The sequence below is a fragment of the Lissotriton vulgaris genome, chromosome 12 (genome assembly GCF_964263255.1).
Source record: "Lissotriton vulgaris chromosome 12, aLisVul1.2, whole genome shotgun sequence".
Taxonomy (NCBI): Eukaryota; Metazoa; Chordata; class Amphibia; order Caudata; family Salamandridae; genus Lissotriton; species Lissotriton vulgaris.
Genome location: NC_141700.1, coordinates 605,812,747 through 605,834,948, shown reverse-complemented (window position 1 = coordinate 605,834,948; position 22,202 = coordinate 605,812,747). Strand labels below are relative to the sequence as shown.

The following is a 22,202-nucleotide window of genomic DNA, read 5'->3' as shown; positions in this document are numbered from 1 at the left end:
GTTCAGGAGTTAGGGATGGGGAGAGAATCACTCCCTCCACCGACCCATCCTTTTCCTGAGACGAAAACAGGTCCGGGAGAGGCTCGCTTTCCGCTTCCTCTCCTCCATCAGTCACCATCATCAAGATGACCTCGGGCCTCTCATGGTGGGGTTTGAGGCGATTAGCATGCAGCACCCGTAGGGGCTGTCGAGGGGTCTTAAGATCCACCAGGTATGTGGCCTTACCCTTCTTCTCTAACACCACAAAGGGGCCTGTCAAGCGATCCTGGAGGGCACTTAGCTCTCCAGGCTCCATCACCCACACTTTCTGGCCAGGCTCCAACTCCACCGGGTGAGCGTTGTGGTCATACCACTCTTTCATTACTGCTTGGCTGGCTTCCAAGTTGTCAGAAGCTTGCTTCCACAACTTTGCCATTTGGCTCCGGAAGGCCAGCATGTAGCTCACCACATCCTGAGGAGGCTTTCTGGGAGACTTTTCCCATCCATCCTTCACCAGGCTGAGAGGTCCACGTACAGGGTGCCCATACAGAAGCTCAAAGGGGCTGAAGCCCACTCCCTTCTGCGGCACTTCCCTGTAGGAGAATAACAGACAGGGTAGGAGGACGTCCCATTTCCTCCGCAGGCTCTCAGGCAGACTTCTGATCATGCCTTTCAAGGTCTTTTTGAACCTCTCTACCAGTCCATTGGACTGGGGGTGGTATGGAGTGGTGAACCGGTAGGTCACTCCACACTCCTTCCACATTGCCCGCATATATGCTGACATGAAGTTGGTCCCCCTGTCAGACACAACTTCTTTGGGGAAACCCACTCGGGTAAAGATCCCCATCAGGACCCTAGCCACCACAGGTGCAGTGACAGTCCTCAGAGGAATTGCCTCTGGGTACCGCGTGACGTGATCCACCAGAACCAGGATAAACCTGTGACCAGCTGTAGTTGGTGGATCCAATGGCCCCACAATGTCGATGCCCACCCTTTCAAAGGGGGTGCTAACGACAGGTAGTGGTTCCAGGGGAGCTTTCAGCTCCACCCCTGTCTTCCCCCTGGCTTGACAGGATACACATGTCCGACAATAAGTGTCAGATGCCACTTTCATCTGAGGCCAGTAAAAGTGGGGGACAAGCCGGGAAAAGGTCTTGTCCTGACCTAAGTGTCCTGCCAAGGGTATTTCATGAGCCAATTCTAACAGAAAGGCTCGGTATTGTTGAGGGACTACCAAGGCCCTAGATGAACCGGGTAAAGGTACCTTGGGTTCACTGTAGAGGAGTCCGTCCTCCCAGTAAATGTGGTAGTGCCCTGCAACGTTCCCTGCTGCCTGGGCTTCGGTCTGTCGCCTCAGTCCCTCAAGGGTAGGGCACTCCTTCTGGCCCTTACAGAACTCCTCCCTGGTAGGCCCTCCCTCCACATGCCACTCAGCAGGGATGGGTAGGTCCTCCAGGGAGACTACTTCCCCCCTCCACGGACTCATGGCTCACCACCGCAGGTGGCCGATCTGTCACATGGGGCGTGGAAGCCGAAGCAGGCTTCTCCTGTCTTCGGGTCTGTCCCTTTTTGGCAGCAGGCTGGGCCATTGTTCCAGGCTCCAACCCAGGCGAACTCCCTCTCTGGGCAGTCGCAGACCTTGTGCTTACACAGGCCCAGTCAGGTGTACCCAGCATCTCCGAATGAGTCCGGTATTCCACCTCTCTCCAAGCATTGTGCTCCATGTCATTCCCCAGCAGACAATCGACTGGCACGGCAGGGCTTACGGCAACTCGAAGTGAACCTGCAACCCCTTCCCACTCAAAGGGAACCTCGGCCACAGGGTAGTGGCCCATTCTGCCGTCAGCCATCGCGGCAGGGTGGAGTACATTGGGAATCACCTGCTCTGGAGACACCAGTTGACTCCTTACCATAGTCATACTGGCTCCTGTATCTCTCAGAGCCTCCCCTCTCTGGCCATTGATGGTGATCCATTGCCCATACTTGGTAGTATTTGGGGGCACCTGGATCTTAGGAACCATCTCCCGATCTCCCAGGAACACTAAGGTGACACCCGCTCACTCACCCCCCTTATCCAAGGGCAACTCCTCCCCTAGCGCTACACTAGCTACTCCCGGGGCTTTTCCTCCGGTGGGAGGGGGTGGTCTCTTTGGGCATTTGACATCTCCCTTATAATGTCCAACACCACCACACTCAAAGCAGTGGACAACCCTTGGCTGCTGGCTTTGGCCAGGATGAGGGTTTCTGGGTGGGTTAGCCTTAGGGGTGAAACCTGTTCCCTTTCTCTGGAAACTGTTTTGGGGACCTTTTGAGAACTCCCGCTTTTTATCTCCCCCCTCCTACTTCAGAGTAGACGCAAACACAGTTCGTATCCCACCGCTAGACACCAATTATGTTGGACCTGGGGCCTCCAAGTCACCTAAGGTAGCTTGGCACTAAGTGGGAAGGCCTAACTCCAAAGTACCTATGTTAAGTTTGCGTCATACCCCTCAGTAACATAACGTCCCATCCACTCAAAAAGAAGGACACCACACCAATTTTGGAAAAATACGAGTTGTTTATAAAAGTTCTCTTAGTTTCTTCTTTCTCAAACTGTTCCACGATTCAATGTAATTAAGCTTTCACAATCTCATTCTTTTCCACATTGACAAGGTTATCATTTACATCTTTCAATAGGTTATGTGCAACAGTAAGTTTCTCCAGTAAACACTCCTATATTTCTTCCTAGTATTCAGACTTTTACATTTCAATCAAGCCATGTCACCACGTATTTAGTTTCAGGGAAAAACAGGCTGGCATAACTGTACCCAAGATGTCTCAAGGCTAACAATTTGCTAGATGACCCACCGGTCGGAGAACCCTTTCTCCTGTTATATAAGAAGAGAAATTCAAACAGCTGTAACTGGTAGAGAATAAGCAAGTTAGATCACATTAGCTTTTGTCATTCCAAAGCCCCTCATAAAAAGAAGAGAAGACTCGGGGTCTTACACAAGCACAGCCCTGCCCTGAGGATTCCCCACTCTTAGCTTTCCCTCCCTACCATTAACATCTACAGTGTACTAGCTGGTTTGTTATGGCTCCCTTTCACAGCAGACCCTTATGCCTGAATGTCCCTGGAACCAGCCGGGGCTTTATGAAGAAGTTACTTCTGGTTAAGTCTAGTAACAGTGCTGCCCAGTTCTTCTGTCTTGTTAGAACTTACGGGCTAGTCCGGCTGCTCCCCTCACCTTCCCGGCTTACTTGGCCGTGTAGCTCACGAATTCAGTCACCGTTCGCCCCTTCTGCCTTCGGGTGCCTCTTTCGCCGTGAATGGGGGCTCCCTGCCCTCTCCCTTGACAGGAGAGCAGGCGTCCCTCCTGGTGCGACACTCAACGGCACTCGGCCCTTTCCCGGCAGACGAGCAGGCGCCCCGCAGCAGCGCCCGGCAAACCTCTGCGCTCTCCTCCTCACCGACTCCTCCCACAGGGCTCCGCCTTCAGCCGACCTCTTCCGACGCCCTCACGCCTCCTCACCTGGCATCGGAGTCTTCCTGCAGCCGTCCTCTTCCGGCGCCCTCACGCCTCCTCGCACGACATCGGAGTCTTCCTGCAGCCACACTTCCAGCGGACCTAACCGAGTGATGGGTTGTCCGCAGATCGAGTCAGCTGTGCAGTAGGCTTTTCTCCACAGCGCCCGCAGCTGCGACCTCACACAGCGCATCAGCAGTGGTGGGGGCCGATCTTGCGTCTCAGTCAGGAAGTTTTCCCCCGGTTAGCAGCAAGAGAGGTCCAGTTAGTTCACTGAGACGGGGTCCACGCCAGGCTCAGCTTCACCTCACTCCTCACTCCGTGTTGGGCATTCCGGAGCAGGCAGGGTTATATGAATTGAGCGCAAGGGTGTTTACCATGGAGGCAGGGTTCGGTAGACAGATAAGGGGGCACGTCAGCATAGAAGGGCAGCCTGCCCACAGGTCGATCTCTCCCCTCTCTGTGCGTGCTGCTCCTCACTAAGTCGCCTTACTCCTGACCAGTCCCACCTCACACTTACTCTGCCCAGAGCCTTAAAATGGCCGCCCTGGTTCTGGCCTTATATAGGCTGGCCCTGGCTATCAGAACCCTCCAGAAGGTTCTAGTACCTTCTTAGTGTAATCCAATGGTCCCTTTTTCTGGAAGCGTCAGTTATGGCAGTTACTGTCCACCATTTTGTGAGTCTAGTTGGTTTTTAGTCAGAAAGGGGCACCTAGGCCACAGGATGAAGGACTATGAGGCAAAAAGAGCATCTAACCCCTAGGTCAAAACCTATAAAAAATCCAGTGGACATGAAAAAGGTAGCAAAGAAAAAGGTTTGAGGGGCAAAAAGGGGACAAAATAAATAATAAATAGGAGGGACAACCCAAAGGACAGACAGGTCTAACACCTCCAACACCTCCCTACGTGCTTCCGATTTTTTTCCCTAAAAACAAACTTTTTAACTCCTTTTTAGGGATGTCGGAGAGACTGGCTGGGTCGGCAAAAATATCCATATTCAATAATACTCCTACTGTGGTCACGATGTAATTAATCCAAGGGATCGAGAGCCTCTTGTCTAAACGAAAACAATCATTAATAATGTCTCTCGTAAAGCTAGTTTCTTCTTTATACCAAATTGCTCTCCAAACCATCAGAGGTCTTAAACTAATTAAGTCGGACAAATATTCTATCCCTAGCTCATTATGTATTATCGGTGTAGAAGCTGATTGGGGTAAACACAGTAGTCTTTTCAGAAAACAATTCTCTTCCGTTTGCAGGGCCTCATAACGGCTATGCCCCAGACCCCTGACCCATACAGAGCTATGGGGGCGCATCTCAGTCAATATATTTGCAACATGTCGTATATACGACGTTGATCAAGCTTTGTTGCAAACTTAAAGACTCCATGTGCGCTGTTGGACATCTTAGCTTTGATGTTCGATATTTCTTGTGTCCACAGGCCATTATTACTAAAGGTTATACCTAGGTAACAACATTTGTTGACAACTTCAATCCTTTGCCCATCGATAAAAAAGGAACTAGACTTCCTCGGCTTACTTCCACAGATCATAATAACAGTTTTCGTGTAATTAATCTTGAGTTTGCGTTCTTTTATAAACCCCTCAAACCTATCCATTCATCTCTGCAAGCCTTGGAGGGTTCTAGATAAAAGTACTGAGTCATCGGCATAAAGCAGAACAGGAATGGCCTGGCCGTCTGCTTGTGGTGCGTCGGAGTTAACTAACCTAAGCTCAGCCTCAACGGCATTAATAAAAAGAGAGAAAAGGAGGGGTGCCAAAACGCACCCTTGCCTTATGCCTAGGTTAACACCAATACTATCAGTACACTCCCCTCCCCGCTCTCTCTCTCTCTCTCTCTCTCTCTCTCTCTCTCTCTCTCTCTCTCTCTCTCTCTCTCTCCCTCTCCGTCTCCCTCTCCCTCTCTCTCCCTCTCTCTCCCTCTCACACTCTCTCATGTAGTCCTCTCTCAACTTATGAAACCTCCATTTGAATCCATTCATACAGCGGACCTCAAGTTTCTCACATGGAAGGTAGCTTTGCTGTTGGTACTCGATACAAGTAGAAGAGTAAGTGAGATACAGGCTTTCACAACACATGAACCCTTCTTACGTTTCATTGATGATTATGTGGTTCTCAGAACAAATCCGACATTCATTCCCAAGGTTCCTTAGCAGTTCTATCTCAATGAACTGATGATACTATGAGCTTTTTTTCAAAATCCGGCATCACCTGCAGAAAGTTCTCTCAATGCACTTGACATTAAACATTTCTAAAATTCTACTTGCATCGTACTTAACAGCTTTGGAAAACTGATCAACTGTTCGTAACCTATGGACCAACTTGACAGTGTGCTTCAGTCACAAAAGCAACCATCACAAGGCGGATTTCCGCAACCATCCAGTGTTGCAACTTCAAAGCTGGAAAACCATTCACAGTGAAGGCAAGGGTGCACTCAACGAGGGCAGTGTCCACTTCGGCTGCCCTGTTTGTAGGCGTTCCGCTAGAGAAAATATGTCATGCTGCGACGTGGAAGAACACCCACACATTCATGCAGTACTATTTCCTAGAATCGGCACAGCGTAATGATGCAGCCGTTAGACAGGCATTGTTACACCCTCTGTTCCAATAAGGTGAGCCTCTGTTACTGTGTGTACTTAGTTATGATTATTTACAGGTACTTCTTTCTATCTATTTATATATATAGACATATATATATATATATATATGTGTGCGTGTGTGTGTATGTATATATATATATATATATATATATATATATATATATTGTCAGAAACAGCATGTTTATTTTATCACATATAAGGTGTTTATGTATTTACATATTAGACCGTTACCCACCTTCCTCAACTAGAACTTATCTTACAAAATGTTTAACTACAATAACTGCTAGCTATTCTGATTCAAGCATGTGAATCTATGAACTATCCAATACTGGAGAAGAAAATGAGTTACTTACCTGTAACTGCAGTTCTCCAGTATTGGTATGTTTCATAGATTCACATGCGACCAACCCTCCTCCCCTGAGATGCTCCCCTTATAGCTCAGGATTATTTTATTCCAACTTGTGCTTGAAAATCTGAGGGACTCAGCCCTTTCTTGAAAGTGTTATCGCCTGATTTGTTAAGGTTTTAAGTTTGGTCCTTTTTTAAAAGAACATAGATTGGCTATCAAAGTGATTGTTAATTGCCATTAGAGCCTATGATAGTGGTACTCACTGTTTTATTATGGTACTGAGAGACTCCCACTTAAACGACGGGAAAGGAATGATTCAAGCATGTGAGTCTATGAAAGATACTAATTTTGGAAAATTGCAGTTACAGGTAAGTAACTCCTTTTTTATCATGGACTGCATTTACTACAATGCATTTGGGCTAATTGTGTGCTGGTATGCCAGGCAGTGTCCTCCCTCCTCCTTTTGTGATTGGCTCGGTACAATAGCACATATGGTTTTGATCTGTGACAGTTGTAGTTTATTAACTGTGGACTGAAGCCGCACAGGTGATCCAGTCTGACAGACAGTTAGGAGAGCTGATGTGAAAGACCGTTTCCCAAACCTACTGACAATATAGCCAGTAGAATTGAGATATAGTCCTGGAATAGTGTTTCTGTCCAAAGATGGTTCTCTTATTGAAATGACTGAATATAATTTTTTTGAGATATAGTCCTGGAATAGTGTTTCTGTCCAAAGATGGTTCTCTTATTGAAATGACTGAATATAATTTTTTTTCTGTCTCATCTACCTGTGTGCCTCTCTGCTTTATTAATAGATCTCTGTTACTCCCATCTCTTGCCTCCCTCCCTATTGTTCTTTTCCAGTGTTCTCAGCTATCTTAAAAGGAGTTCCTGGCTGGATCGCCTTAGCAAGGCAGTCTTCGTGGAGTTTAGCGTTTATAACGCCAACGCTAACCTCTTCTGTGTCACTACATTAATCCTAGAGACAAATGGCATTGGTAAGTGTGTTGTCAACAACAACGCCCATCCTACTTGGCACCCGTTGCGGCGCAGGGGGGTGGGGGAGGGAGGTTACATCAGTGGGCCCCTAGTGATCACAAAGCTATTGAATGCCTGTGAGATCTGCGAGATCCAGGGGCCTCTTGTCACATTTTGCAGGAGGGGCCCATCATTTTGTGTTACGCCACTGTACTCTCTCCTAAATATCTGTCTCTTCTCCAGAGTTTCACTCAAAGAGCCCTGCATTTGGAATACTACATGCCTGTGCAAGAGTCCCCTTTGTTCTGTGTTGAGTGTCCAGTCTCCACTTTTATTTGTGTGTACATTTCAGGGGCAGTTTGTCCATAGGGACATGTGAGTGTTGACCCCCTGACCTCCCCACTGAATCACAGCAGTTCATTGGGACCACCTGAGGATGTGTCATCTGAACTGCGCCTGTCAGATTGGCTGCTGTTTTCACTGTTGCCAGCCTGACATGCACAGTTCTGGCTTCTGCAATCAACAGCTGAAAGGCAGCTGAGACGCAGAGGCACAGCCCTTAGGTCTCTGACGGAGCACTGTGTTTGCCTGCTCCAGCCAATCCTAGCACTGCTCTTATGCTGTTGAGTATTGTAAGCAGCAAGAGAGCAGTGATTGCCCCAGTATTGGACTTTCATAGATTCCCATGCTTTGTATCATTCCCCCGCCGTCGTAATGGGAGCCTCTGTAAACAGAAAATACCATAGCAGTAGTTACAAAAGAGAAAGAAAGTCCTAAGCCTTATCCCATTTTGTAGCATATCATCCTCTTTTTGTAAAAGAGATCAAAAAACTGCAACAACCAATCAGATCAGCCTCACCCCATAGAACCCTCCAGAGAGAGCCTCAGAGCCTCAGATTGTCTACCGCACGTTGTGCTAAGGGAGTCTCCACTGAGCTCTGCTCAGATTTCTCTACAGATTTGTATTTTTCTCTTCTTTTTTCTACTCTACAATGTCTGATAAGGAAAAGAAGGCTTTGTTTAAAGCCTGTGCTACTAGCTCTAAGAAAAGGTTGTACATTGAGGACAAGCATAAAGACTGTATATACTGCTTGTACCCTGATCATAAAGCCACGGATTGTAAGATCTGCAGGACCTTCTCCAGCAAGACCTTGAGAGACAGGGAAGACCGTTTGTTAACCTGGTTACATAAGATGAAGTCTCGTAAGGAGGTTCTGTCATCTGACAGTGAGGATTCTTCCTCAGCTGCGTCCTCCAGAACATCCAGGAAAAGAGGTAGGTCTTCCCCTTCAACTTCATCTGAACCCCCTGTTAAGGCCTCACAAAAGCCCTCTGATAGGTCTGAAAGGCCTAGTCCCAAAAAATATCCTCACCGAGGTGTAAAGGAGAGGCTGGGACAAATTGCTGAGGTACAGCCATCAAAGAAGGTACAGCAAACTCCTTCTATTGCTTCTCCACCAGCTGAAAAGGAGAAGATATTCAAGAAACCAGCTTCTGTCCCTCAGGAAGGAAAATCAGATTTTAAAAAAACGTCAGTCGACGACGAAAACTTCAGGTACGTCGAAGATGACGACATCAAAAGTGCAACTGGTTTCAGTTACAGCTCCGTCGACGGGAACTTCGTCGACGGCGGCTGCGATGTTATCTTTGTCGGCGTTTCAGGAACCTGTCCCCTTGTCGTCAACGATGATGATGATATCTTCGACGACGATAGTGTCGATGGCTACGACGTTGACGACGACAGCGGTGATGATAGTGACGACGAGCTCGTCGACGATACCGTTGACGATCAGTCCATCGTCGACAACAGCCCTTTCTCCGTCGACGGTCCCGTCGACGACGAGCTCGTCTATGACATCGTCGAGGATTCAAAGAGTCCAGATATCGATAAGAAGGCAGCAGATCACTCCTGAGATGACATCTCCAAGCAGAGTGACACCCTTGCCTCCAACTTTACTCTTTGAGGAAGAACTTTCAGAGGAGGAGGATAGACCTTATGGGGATGCTTATAGCCCATCCCAACTTCAGGTGAAATATCAGGATTCAGATTCTGACGATTACTATACTGAAGATCGCCATTATGTTCAACAAGAGAGACCTCAACATCAGTCTCATCAGGATATGGTGGCAATGCCTTCCTCTCTTATAACGGACTTACAAATGATGTTACAAGACTACAAGAAAAGGCTTCCTTCTCAAACTCCTGAGTTGCAAACGCAGCCACCTCCTCCATCAATTCCTGCCACTTCTTCAATTACAGTGACTCCTCGGGTGTCTCGACCTTCAGAGCAGGAGCCAAGAGAGAGCCACCAGGAAATTATAGCTATTCATGATGATGATGACTCATCTGATGAGGAGCATGATGTACATCATGTCCCGGACCCGGATAGGGAATGGGGCGATTATGTCATTCCAGATCCGGCCTCACCATTCCGGATCCCATTGACTCTCCTCCAGCAGACATCGGAGGCTTCCATAACCTTATGGACAGGGCGTCCAAGAGGTTTGGCCTCCCTATCACGACCGTACAGTCAGATTGCTTCCTTTATGATTTTAAGGAACCTTACAGGAAGTCCATCCGTTCAATCCCAATCGTTGAGCATGTGTGGTCTGAAGGGATTTAGGTGATGCAAAATCCGGCTACAGTCATCCCTGTTCTTCCGCGGCTGGAGAAAAAATATAAAGCTCCAGAAAACAGTCCCGCTTGTCTGACTGGTCAACCGAAGCCTGACTCAGTTATTTCCCAGGCAGCTTAAAGAAAGTCAAAGAATCCATCAGTGCCCCTTACAACACCACCAGATAAGGAGGGTAGACGCCTGGACAATGTGGGTAAACAATTCTCCTCAATGTCTAGTCTTCTAGTTCGAGCTGCAAATGTTCTTGCAATCCTGGGTAGATATGATCGCCAAATGTGGTGCGATTTGTCCCCGTTTGTTGACCAACGTCCGGATGGTGCCAAAGTAGACGCCAAGAAGATCCTTGAGGAAGGATAACGGTCTTCTTCGGAAGTTATAGATTGTGCTATGGATATAGCTACCACCGCTTTTCGAGCTTTGGCAGGATCAGGAGTTTTAAGACGTCAGGGCTGGCTTCGAGCTTCCTGGTTTCGCCAAAATAAAATCCTGGACTTACCCTATGATGGAGAAATGCTTTTTGGGAAGCATATAGACAATGCCCTTCAAGACATCAAAAAGGACACAGACACGGCAAGGTCCTTGGGGACATTGCAACACAGCAAAGTGCCTTTCAGGGGTGCGAAAGGAAGAGGTTTTTCGTCGTATAAAGGTGGTAGCCAACAACGTTACTCCTCTTATTCGCAATCTTCTCAGTCGTACAAGCCCCAATACTCGCAAAGCCGAGGTCAATCGGCGTCTTTCTCTCGTCAACCATCAAGAGGACGGCAGGGTCGTCAGGGGAGAGATGCTTATAAACGACAATAGCGGCTTCCTGGCTCTGTCTACTGTTCCTCCCCCTCCAGTAACATCAGTAGGGGGCAGGATATCAGAATACCTCCACAACTGGCAGATTATTACATCGGATCGGTGGGTCCTCAACATCATACAATTTGGCCACACTCTAGAGTTTCAAGATTTTCCACCATCCAGATCCCCTCTCGCCACAGAATCAAAACATCTGAATCTTCTGCATCTCGAAGCTCAGCAGCTGCTCATCAAGAGAGCGATAGAATCGGTTCCCCATTCCCAACAAGGGAAAGAGTTCTGTTCCAGGTTTTTCCTGGTTCGCAAAACAGAAGAAAAGTGGCGCCCAATTCTAGACCTGAGGGAGCTCAACATCTATCTCATAAAGCTCTCTTTTCGGATGGATTCTCTCCAGGATATATTGCGTCTCCTAAATCCTGGCGATTATATGGCAACTCTAGATCTCGAGGATGCGTACTTTAATATTCCCATTCATCCGGCCCACAGGAGGTATCTTCGCTTCACAGTAGCTAAGAGCCACTTTCAGTTCAGGGTCCTACCTTTCGGACTAAGATCCGCACCGCGGATATTACAAAGGTATTGGCCCCAGTAGCAGCATTTCTCAGAAGGCAGTCTCTGCAGGTGTTTCCCTACCTGGACGATTGGCTGATAAAGGCTCCATCCTCTCAAGCAGCCATAAGGGCAGTCGAATATTGCATTCAACTTTTCAGTCTCCTGGGTCTAGGTATGAACAGAAGCAAGTCTGTCCTTCTTCCATCCAGGTCGGCAAGGTTTCTGGGTGCCATTCTGGATACAACTCATTGCAAAGCTTTCCCTTCAGAGGAGAGACAGAACAGACTGATTCTTTCTGCCAACCGATTACAAAGGAAACAAACTCTTTCAGTCCGTCAATACAAATCCCTTCTAGGATCGATGTCATCTTGCATTGCCTTAATTCCGCACTGCAGGCTTCACATGTGCCCCCTGCAAGAGCAACTAGACTTGCAATGGCGTCAGGCGGAGGGATCATTCGACGACAGGATAAAGATCACTCCTATCACGAAGAAGGCACTCATGTGGTGGACTACAAAAGGCAATATCGCGAAAAGTCTCTCTTTCACAGTTCCTCCTTCTCCATTAGTTCTGACCACAGACGCCTCTCTAGACGGCTGTGGGGCGGTATTACAGGATCCTCAAGTAAGCGACCACTGGTCTCCAGAGATTCTCACCTCCCATATCAACCTTTTGGAGCTACGAGCGATTTGTTTAGCTTTACAAGCCTTCCTTCCAAAAATTCAGAATTCCACAGTCCTGGTCAGTATGGACACCACTACGGCCATGCATTATGTAAACAAGCAGGGCGGAACAAGATCCAAACTTCTTTCAAGGGAGGCACAGGAGATCTGGGAATGGGCGTTTCGTCATCAGATATCTCTCTCAGCGGAACATCTGCCAGGTTCCCTCAATACGGAGGCGGATTCATTGAGCCCTCTAAGGTCGGTCTCCAACGAATGGGAATTGGATCAGAGAACTCTCGAAAGAATATTCTCTCGTTGGGGCACTCCTCTTATAGACCTTTTCACGACTCCAGAAAACAAGAAATGCCAATTTTACGCAAGCAGGTATCACCATCAAGGATCGTTGGGGAATGCTCTTTCGATAGCCTGGTCAGGCGCATTTGTTTACGCCTTTCAACCAATTCCTCTGATTCCCAAAAATACTAAGCAAACTCAAGACGGAACCCTGCACAATGATTTTAATTGCTCCAGCTTGGTCCCGCCAATAGTGGTTCACAGAGCTCCTCCTTCTGTCTCAGGATCAACAAATTCACCTGCGTCCCATTCCAACCCTGTTGACGATGTCCCAGGGCCAAGTAATGCATCCGGACCCGAGTTCTCTGAAATTGACAGCTTGGCTCCTGAGCACCGGGAGTTCAGAACTTTAGATATCCCTCAAGATTGCAAAGAAATTTTAGCTCAAGCTCGGGCCCCAGGTACAAACAGAACCTATTGAGCGAAATGGAAGCGTTTTTGTGCATGGTGCCACAAGGAAAATCTTCATCCATTCACTTCAGCTCCTCATAAGATCTTACCGTACATTTTGTCTTTGGCCAGATCAGGTCTTCAACACTCTTCCATCAAGGTGCATCCGGCAGCGATCTCTAGGTTCAGACGAACCGCCTCTGGCCCTTCTCTCTGGTCCGCGAGAGTGATCAAACAATTCCTGAAAAGTCTATTCAGGGCTTTCCCTCAGGTTCAACCTCCTCCTCCAATATGGCAACTCAACCTGGTCCTGGCCCATCTCATGAGGGCTCCTTTTGAACCTATACATAAAGCTGACATACAATTTTTGTTATGGAAGATTGCCTTTCTTCTGGCTATAACATCAGCCAGGAGGGTTGGAGAACTTCAAGCTCTCACAATTATTGAGCCTTTCTTACAGTTCAAGAATGACTCTTTGATTTTGAGGACAAATCCGAAATTTATTCCAAAAGTTCCTTCGGATTTTCACCTGAATGAACCTGTAGTACTAAGGTCTTTCTTTCCTCTGCCTTCAACTCTGGCTGAAAGATCTCTCCACACTTTGGATGTCCAAAGATGCCTAAAGTTTTATCTCCAACGCACAAAATATTTCAGAAAGACTTCACAACTTTTTGTCGCTTTTAGCGTTCCAAGGAAAGGCATGCCCCTATCAAAGCAGGGGATATCATGTTGTATTGCCAGCACAATCCACTTCTGTCATCAAGCGGCAGGAAAGCCACTGAAAGGACGAATCAAAGCTCATTCTACGAGATCAGTTTAATCTTCTATGGCTCTGTTCTCTGGTGTTCCTATCAAGGACATTTGTAGGGCCGCTACATGGAGCAGTGCCCATTCATTCACAAATCACTACTGTTTGGACTCTTCCACAAGGAGTGAGGCAGCAGTTGGACAGGCAGTCCTGAGGAACCTCTTCCAATAAGTGGTGAGCTTTCCCTTCTATCCCTCCTTCCTATATTGCACATTTTGTATCTCATAATGTTTTCTATATATTGTTGCAAAGAGTATCTGCTATCTATGGTAATTCTTATACTGTATTATGCTAATATACATGTAACAAAATGTCCATTTATTGCTTACTGCTAGCTACTATGATACAAAGCATGGGAATCTATGAAAGTCCAATACTGGGGCAAGAAAACAAGCTACTTACCTGTAACTTTGGTTCCCCAGTATTGGTAACTTTCATAGATTCCCATACGCCCACCCACCTCCCCTGGGAAAGCTCAGCAGAGTTCGCTACTGTTACACAACGGCTACGAAAATCTGAGGCTCTGAGGCTCTCTCAGGAGGGTTCTATGGGGTGAGGCTGATCTGATTGGTTGTTGCAGTTTTTTGGTCTCTTTTACAAAAAGAGGGTGATATGCTACAAAATTAGATGAGGCCTAGGCCTTTCTTTCTCTTTTGTAACTACTGCTATGGTATTTTCTGTTTACAGAGGCTCCCATTCCGACGACGGGGGAATGATACAAAGCATGGGAATCTATGAAAGTTACCAATACTGGGGAACCAAAGTTACAGGTAAGTAACTTGTTTTCTTGGATTGATTTGGATGCTATTATCAAGCAAGCAGCGCCAGGCAGGAGGAATTTTGGGCGTATCTGCAGCTGGGCCAAATGTGTGCTGCAGAAGATTATCAAAGGTAAGTTTATTTTTAAAAGGGTTTGATGTCATTTTTGATGAGCCTCACCATTTTTTAGGTCTGAGCGAGACTTAAAATAATCTGTATATTGGCTTCAACTCCGTGTAATTTCTTCTGCCCCTCGTGATTGGTTTAAGTTTGGCATATGCTGTTGTTTTCTTGATTTCTGTTGGCTGTTGGCCCTATGGTAACTTCCGTGTAGTCCTGAGGCAGCGGCACCTAACTTCTGTTTTGCTCCTCTCACACCTAATTTCGTGCAGTGTGCCAACTGGTTGGGGGCGTGGCCCCCCTCCTCTCCCTCGTTCCGCACGGTTGCTTGTTATATTTGGACTCAAAATGGTGGCTTCTCTCGTGACCAGCAGGGATCTTTATCTGTTTGCAGCAGAGTGGTTTTGTCTGCCTGCTCAGATGTTTTGCCCAGAGCCTGCAAGCCGTGCCTCAGCCCAATCCATCTTGCGCCTCCAGGCTAAGTCCCAGCAGGTAGGCCCAGAGGCGCAACTTGAGCCAAATTTCGGGGGGGGCTAAGAAAAAATTTCGGGGGGGGCTGAACCTTTAATCAGTAGGCAGAGTGGGGCTGCAGGGGCTCTTAGAAGGGGTGAAACAACTGCAAGGCCTAATTAACATTCAAATGGTCTTTTAAAGACCTGTTAAACGTTCGGGTGCGTCTCTGTGTGTGCCCGGGATCTGTCTCATCCCGGGCTGCCACACACGACGGGGGGGCTGAAGCCCGGTGAGTTCAATGGGTGTTGCGCGCCTGGATAGGCCAGACCTGCGCGGTACTGGCAACCACAACCTGGCATCCTCCTGCGGTCCCCTTCGCAGCGTCAGCACAGCTCACCAGTCTCAGGCTCCCGATCGTCGATCTCAGCCACCAACGGCGACACTATATTATTATGGGCTGCCTATTTATAACCTCGTACCATTTAACCATTTTGCAAGGATGTATGACGTGACAACGCATACTGTTACCACGCATACCTTTACAACGCGGTATTTACAATGAATACCGTTACAACGCATAGCGCTTAGAGGTGCTGGATAGTGGTAAGTATAATGTTATATTCCAACTCCAGTCCCCGTGGACACTAGGGAAGGTGTTGGATATAAAATTATACTTATTCCCTATCCTAGAGCGCCCCCCAGCGCAATGCGTTGTAATGGTATGCGTGGTAATGCCTGCGTTCTACTGGTAGTGCGTTGTAAAAATTCTGTTGTAAACGTTGTATACCATTTTGCAATACTATCACTTTTTTCTTTCGGAAACCGGGGTTAATGTTCATTTAATCGGTTAATTTCACCGGTAGGATGTTCTACTCATCGGCACTTTTTAGGTGGCTTTAATCACTTCTGCCTGACACCTTCCTGGGTCTGCCCCACACGCTCTAAATCAGTGCTTTAAATGGGCCGGTACTCACCGGTACTGAGTACCGGCATTTCTTAAATTTATCGCTCTGAGTACCGGCACTTCTCTACTGCCCGAGGAGAGTACCGGTATTCACGAAAAGGTAGGCTTAGTGGCTGTGAGTGCCGGCGCAGTGGCGAGCAGGAGTGGGACGTGTCTCTGGGAGCAAAGGCGCCGCTTATGTCTCCGGATCTGAGCCCCTGCTGAGCTATTTAGCAGGGCTCGTCTGAATAATGTCTGGTGCTCGCTGTCACGCTGTGCTGGACAGAGCAGGGTCGAGATTAGTTTTACAGTGTGCGCGTGTGATTTTCAAAGCGCAGCACTTCAAGTAGGGAAAATTCCGTGCAGGGTAACACTTTATACATAGATAGACATATTATCAGGAGCGGATTCTCACACTTCCCGTACTGTCTCTGGATCAGAGGGTTAATGCCCAGACGATGCGATCGAAGTGGCCCCTGGAGCGCTAATCTAACTGCTTTCTGCACTGAGGCACCTACCTTCCTAACGCCACATTCCTCAATTACCCGGTCTGTGCATAGAAGGCTTTCTTATATGCCAAACAAGCTCAAAACTAGCGCCGCCAGCCCATTGTTTCCACACATTCCTAACACTCTCCTAGATCTCTTAGATGCGCCTGGCTCCCATCTTGCTCTGTCACACTGTGGTCGCCGCCCATGCTGTGGCAGGGTGTTTCATTTTCTGCCTGCTAGCCGGGCCCCAGAGCACCCAGGAATTCCCCTGCTACATGGACTTGAAGAAGGAAGCCGGTGTCGAGACTCGATCACCTGCTCACCTCCTCCTGACCTCGACATGATGGACTATTGCTGTGCCCAGCCCCGAGCCCAACTTCTGCCCCACACTCAACACGCCAGCCCAGTGCTACCTTTTCTCTAAAGTAGCACCTTTGCTGATTTATTAGTAGTGCCAAGTGTTTAACATCCCTGTTTGACAGTGACACTACGAAGCAGCACCCTTTATTTTCTCAGCATAGTTAGACTTGATAAGTCAGGTGATTATTGTTCCTGCTGGAGAGAGGTCAGAGTTTTCTCCACTGGCACTTTTCACTCTGACCATTAAGTAGCGTAGAGGGTTAATATGCCTCCTTCCAAAAAAGCATATTGTATTGTACTTGATTGTATGTGGATAGCTCAGTGGGTTGCTGCTTTTGTCACAGAGATCCCTTTGTTACATGTGGTTTGGCCACACCTGAAGCTGAGGTTGGGGTGGAGGGTGCTGATATTTTAAAGAATTTGAATAGCTTGAAAAACACCTACTGCAGAGTTTGACTTAATTGTTGCTTAAATGAGTGTGATTTCTGCTATTTGTCTGTTTCTATTGACTTCATACCATGATTATGCTCGCAAGAAAGTGCCACTCTAAATGTTGCACATCTAGTTGTTGCCTGCCTCTCGTACATCCACTGAATCCATGAAAATGTCACACATAAGCAATCTGAAACATTAGCAGCTATACTCAAATGGATGTTTTTTCTGATATTTATATGATTCCTTCGTCTTCCTTGCTTAATTTTGCTAGCGAGAAAGAAAGTGTCACTCATAGTCGTTGAAATGGCACTCACAATTACAATGAAAATATGAAAATGTCACACAGAGCAATCTGAAACCTTGGCAGCTCCGGTCCATTGAGGCCCTGTGCTGTCAACCCCATTCACACTATCCTCTGCATTTGTACAAACATAAGAATTATGGCACTCCCCTGGTAGTGGCAATTAAAAAAGCCATGATGAAGAGTATGACATGGCTTTTAACATACCAGTGTCTTTTGTGTGTCTGCTTATGTTTGGGTGTTTGCCTGCATTTGTATGCTTGTTTTTTGTAAGAAAAATGGGTGGCCCTTTGTGTGTACATGTCTGCTCGGTGACAAAGGTTCATAAATAACGTAGTAGGGAGGGTTGGTGGGTGAGTGGATAGATGAGTAAGCAAGGGTGGATGTATGAAGGGATGTATGGATGAGTGGATGGATGGGTGAAAGAGGGTGGATGGTTGGATAAAAGGGTGGATATAGGTGGATAAGTGAAAGATTGGATGGATGAATGAAAGGTAGGGGGGATGGATGAAAGGGTGATTGATGGATGAATGAAAGGAGGGATTGAGTGAAAGGGTGGATGGAATGAAATGGTCGATGGTATAATGGAGTGAAAGGGTTGATGGATAGATGAGAGAAAGGATTGATGGATGAGTGAAAGGGTCGATAAAGAGATGGATGAGTGAAAGGATGAATGGATAGGTTTAAAGATGAATGGATAGGTTTGTATGTGAAGAGTGGACAGACGGAATGGTGAAGAACTGAATGATGAATGAAAGACTGAATTGACGACAGAATGTAAACGGTAAATGGTGGACATCAGTAGATAAATGGTAGGATGAATGGATAGATCGATGGAAGAGACAAGAAATATCTTCTGGGGAGGGTCATGATGATTTGCTTCATTTGCTTGGAGCCATAAAAGCTTTGGTTCGTAGTGGAGGTATTTTCAGTTTATTCCTACTTGTGTGCTCAAAAATATATAGTATTGTGCCAAACAACAGCAATTAACAGTATGGCAGTAAGAAGGTGTAACTATTGCAAAAAAAGGAAATGTTAACATATAATCGCATTTCTCTTTCATTGTGTCTAATATTAACCTGCTTTGTTTATATACACACATTTATCATGTGTTTTGTTGTGCGGTGCAACTGTTATAGAAGTCGTTAAGTATCATCATGTCTTGCCCTTAGCCCCGCCCACTCACTACACCGCTAGATCATGTTAATGAGTACCTGCACTTATTTTTTCCCATTTAAAGCACTGCTCTAAATATATTAATACTTGCCTTGCAGGCGGCCCCAATTACGTTTGCCTGACACCGTACTGGGTCCGCCCCTCATGCGCTGAATATATGAATACTTGCTTTGTTTACCCCAGACCACAGGAGCACACGTCTGACTCTGCGCTTTTGCGTATGTCCCATTTTTTCGTACTCTATTAGGCGTTTTCAATACCGTGGTGTTTAAGCCTAATATGTCCCGTACATACAGTTGATCTGTTTATTTTGGGGGTTTACCCTAGATCATACGAGCGCTCGCCATATATGTTGATGGCTCGGCTCGTGTTATGGCTCTTAGAGCCACGCTTTGGCTCATCTCTCCCCCAGCTCTGGTTATTAATTTGGTAGCTAGTCCACCTCTAGTGCACACCTGTGGGTTGATGCCGACTTGGTTGGGGTGGACTTTTTACAGCATTAACACGACTAACAATATGCAGTGCCTGGGGTTGCTCGTTGGGTTATTACTGATGCGTAAACTCTATCGCATGCTTTCTCTGGCAAGCAGACACTGAAATCTACCAGACTCTTAATTGACAATGAAAATGGACTGTATGTGAGTTTTTAGGACATGAGAACTGAGTAACTGCTCCTTGATTTATAACTTGGCCACATTTGTATGTCTTTCCTCTAACGCAGGTGTTGTCTAGTGTAATTTGTTTATGTGCCTACATTTTTAATTATCACCTAAGATCAGGGCTACCTGAATCCTCCAAGGAGCAACAAACGAGTTTGCCTGTGGTTTGCTCGTCCGTTGCTCCTCTGTACATCATTTACCATAGTTGTCTGAATCATGCGCATTCCTGCAGTGGCGCTGGAAGCACCCCATACATCCTTGATGGAGTTCAGATAGGTAAATAACAATGCAGAGGCAAATATGTATAAGTATAGAAGCGTTGGCTATGTGTAAAAATACAGACTGTCTCACAACAGTCATCTTTGCTTGACAACAGGCTAATTATGTTAAAACGAAGAGCAGTGTTTACTATTTTATCGTGTTGCATGTAAGGGCAATTTGTAACTAGTGGCACTTCCTGGGGCACAGGTGCAAGGAGTAGCCTGCAGTATTCTACAGATGTCCTAACACATACACAAATAAAGATGTGTTTTTTTTACAAAGAAAAGTACTCATATCTAAAAATATATCGCCAGGTTAAAAAATACATTCAAGTCATGTAATGTTGCTGGCCAGCATCCCCACTTTAAACATTCTTCCAGCACCACTGCAAGCCTCTGGATCGTCCCTCTTTCACTCCTGCGCCGACTCTTCAGATCTATGGATGTGGCTAACTGTATGTAGAGCACAACTATGGGGTTCCCTTTGCCAGTCCAGAGTGGACTCCTCAGATGTTAACTGTGACTGCTTATTACCCAGTGCATACCTATTGGTTGGCATCTTTTGCTTCTGGGTGGATATCAAGAGCATTACCATGGCTATCTGTAAACCTATGCATTCTTGGGGGTGCTCCTCTGCCGCTCAAGCACAACATTTGTCCTGGCTAGGTTGGTAATCGAGTGCAGCAATTCTTCCACTCTTCATGCATCGGCAACTAAATTATCGAAGCAACACAAGCGTGTCATCCACTACTCATCACACATGCTACTAAAACCCCTACTTAGACCACACTCTTGCTCTTCCAACCAGGCACAGCTATGAATGAATATAAAGTGCACGTGCTCTTTTCCACACTCATCTTTCCTCCACTACTTGCTTTGGTACTGCTACTTGAGTCAGGATAAGACACCACTGATAAAACAAGCATTTGCAGTGCAATAGGTCTCGCATTTACGCGAGTTTGAGCTATTGACATTTCCAATAACAATGTCTTTTATTTCGTTTTTCGTTTTTAAAACATAAATAAAAGCATTGTCATTTACATTGCCAATAGCTTAAACTCATGTAAATGCTAGACCTATTGCATTGCAAATGCTTGTTAAACATAGCAGCCTCCACTGGCCCATTTAAGTGTAAGTGGTTATCCGCCCTATCCTATGTACTAGACATGGGCAGCAGTACTGTAACTTCTCGCCGAGGTGAGGTCAGCCGTCTGAAACGTTTGCATGGGATCGCAACTCCTAGTGCCCGTGTACCTGAATACAACAGCATAATCCATATTTATTGTACCTACATTTTTTTCTCCTGGTGACAACACATCTCAATGGCCACTAAATCAGTATATATTGAGACTCCTACTTTCTTCTCACATTACTGTTTTTGATGTGAACTTTAGTGCTGATATTTTATATTGAAATGCATACAATATGATGTTGTAATCTGTAAAATGCCAATAAAGGCATATTTTCCCCAAAAATTAACCATAAACATACATTTCTATTTTATGTTTATTTTGTATATTTAATTTAGTGTTGAATAAAATTATTTTTATGTTTGTTAATATTTAAATTAGGTTGCATATATTTTTGGTAATTTTTCATTTACTTTACTGTTAATATTTTAGATTAAGGCGCTAATTACAATGTCGATTGGAGTTTCCTCCGACCGACATCGCACCAGATTGGGAAACAACCAACCTCAGGTCTTAAGATCCGACCCCTAATAAGGATGCGACCTCAAAACTTCAATTTTTCAATGGGAGCTTTTGCGGCAGGCTGAAACCGCCCGCATCACAAGCTCCCATTGAACAAGCATTTACAATGCAATGGTCTCGTCTTTGTTAAAGTTAGAGCTATTGGCATTGCAAATGTCATTTTTTTCATTTATTGTTTTTTTTTTTAACCGATAAATATATGGTATTGTCATTTACAATGGCAATAGGTAAAGCATTAGAGAGTAGTACAGAGTAATAGCGTAATCTCTCGCAAATGCGAGACCTATTGCATTTGCACCCACACACACACAGCCCCACACACACACACACAGAACCCAACACACAGAGCCACACACACACACAGAGCCAGCACACACAGAGCCCCCCACACACACACACAGCCAAACACACAGAGCCCCCCCCACACACACACAGAGCCACAGAAACACAGAGCCACACACACACAGAGCCACACACACACATAGAGCCACACACACAGAGCTACACACACACAAACAGACCCACACACACACAAAGCCACACACACAGAGCCACACACATGCTAGCTCTAAAGTAATTGAAGTGAAGTGCTGATCTTCTATACCTAGTTTTGTTATTTGTTTTACATCTCGCATTGACGTACATGCACTTTGTATTGTCAGAACTGTCTCCAGCTAGGACCATTCAACTGATTTACATGATTAAATTCTTTCACATGCGGAACTACTCAAATAGATTATACTACATATTTGTGATAGGCCATACCCGTGTATGTATTACCCAACCATGTTTATTTTATGTATCCACCCTTGCTCAATTTTTTGCAATCGATTTTAGAGCACAGCCAGGGAACAGAGGCAAGAAAAACAAGCATAACCAGGGGGCAGAGGCA

The 22,202-nt window shown here is 46.2% G+C and overlaps 1 protein-coding gene across 1 annotated transcript in view; it reads left to right on the top strand.

Annotated features, from left to right (window-relative positions):
- The window catches only part of PKD1L3 (polycystin 1 like 3, transient receptor potential channel interacting), a 1,100,724-nt gene that overhangs the window by 859,829 nt on the left and 218,693 nt on the right, over positions 1-22,202 (top strand). Inside the window, exon 25 of the mRNA XM_086945530.1 lies at positions 7,319-7,452. Coding sequence (XP_086801656.1) covers positions 7,319-7,452 — 134 coding nt within the window. The remainder of the gene's footprint in view (positions 1-7,318; positions 7,453-22,202) is intronic.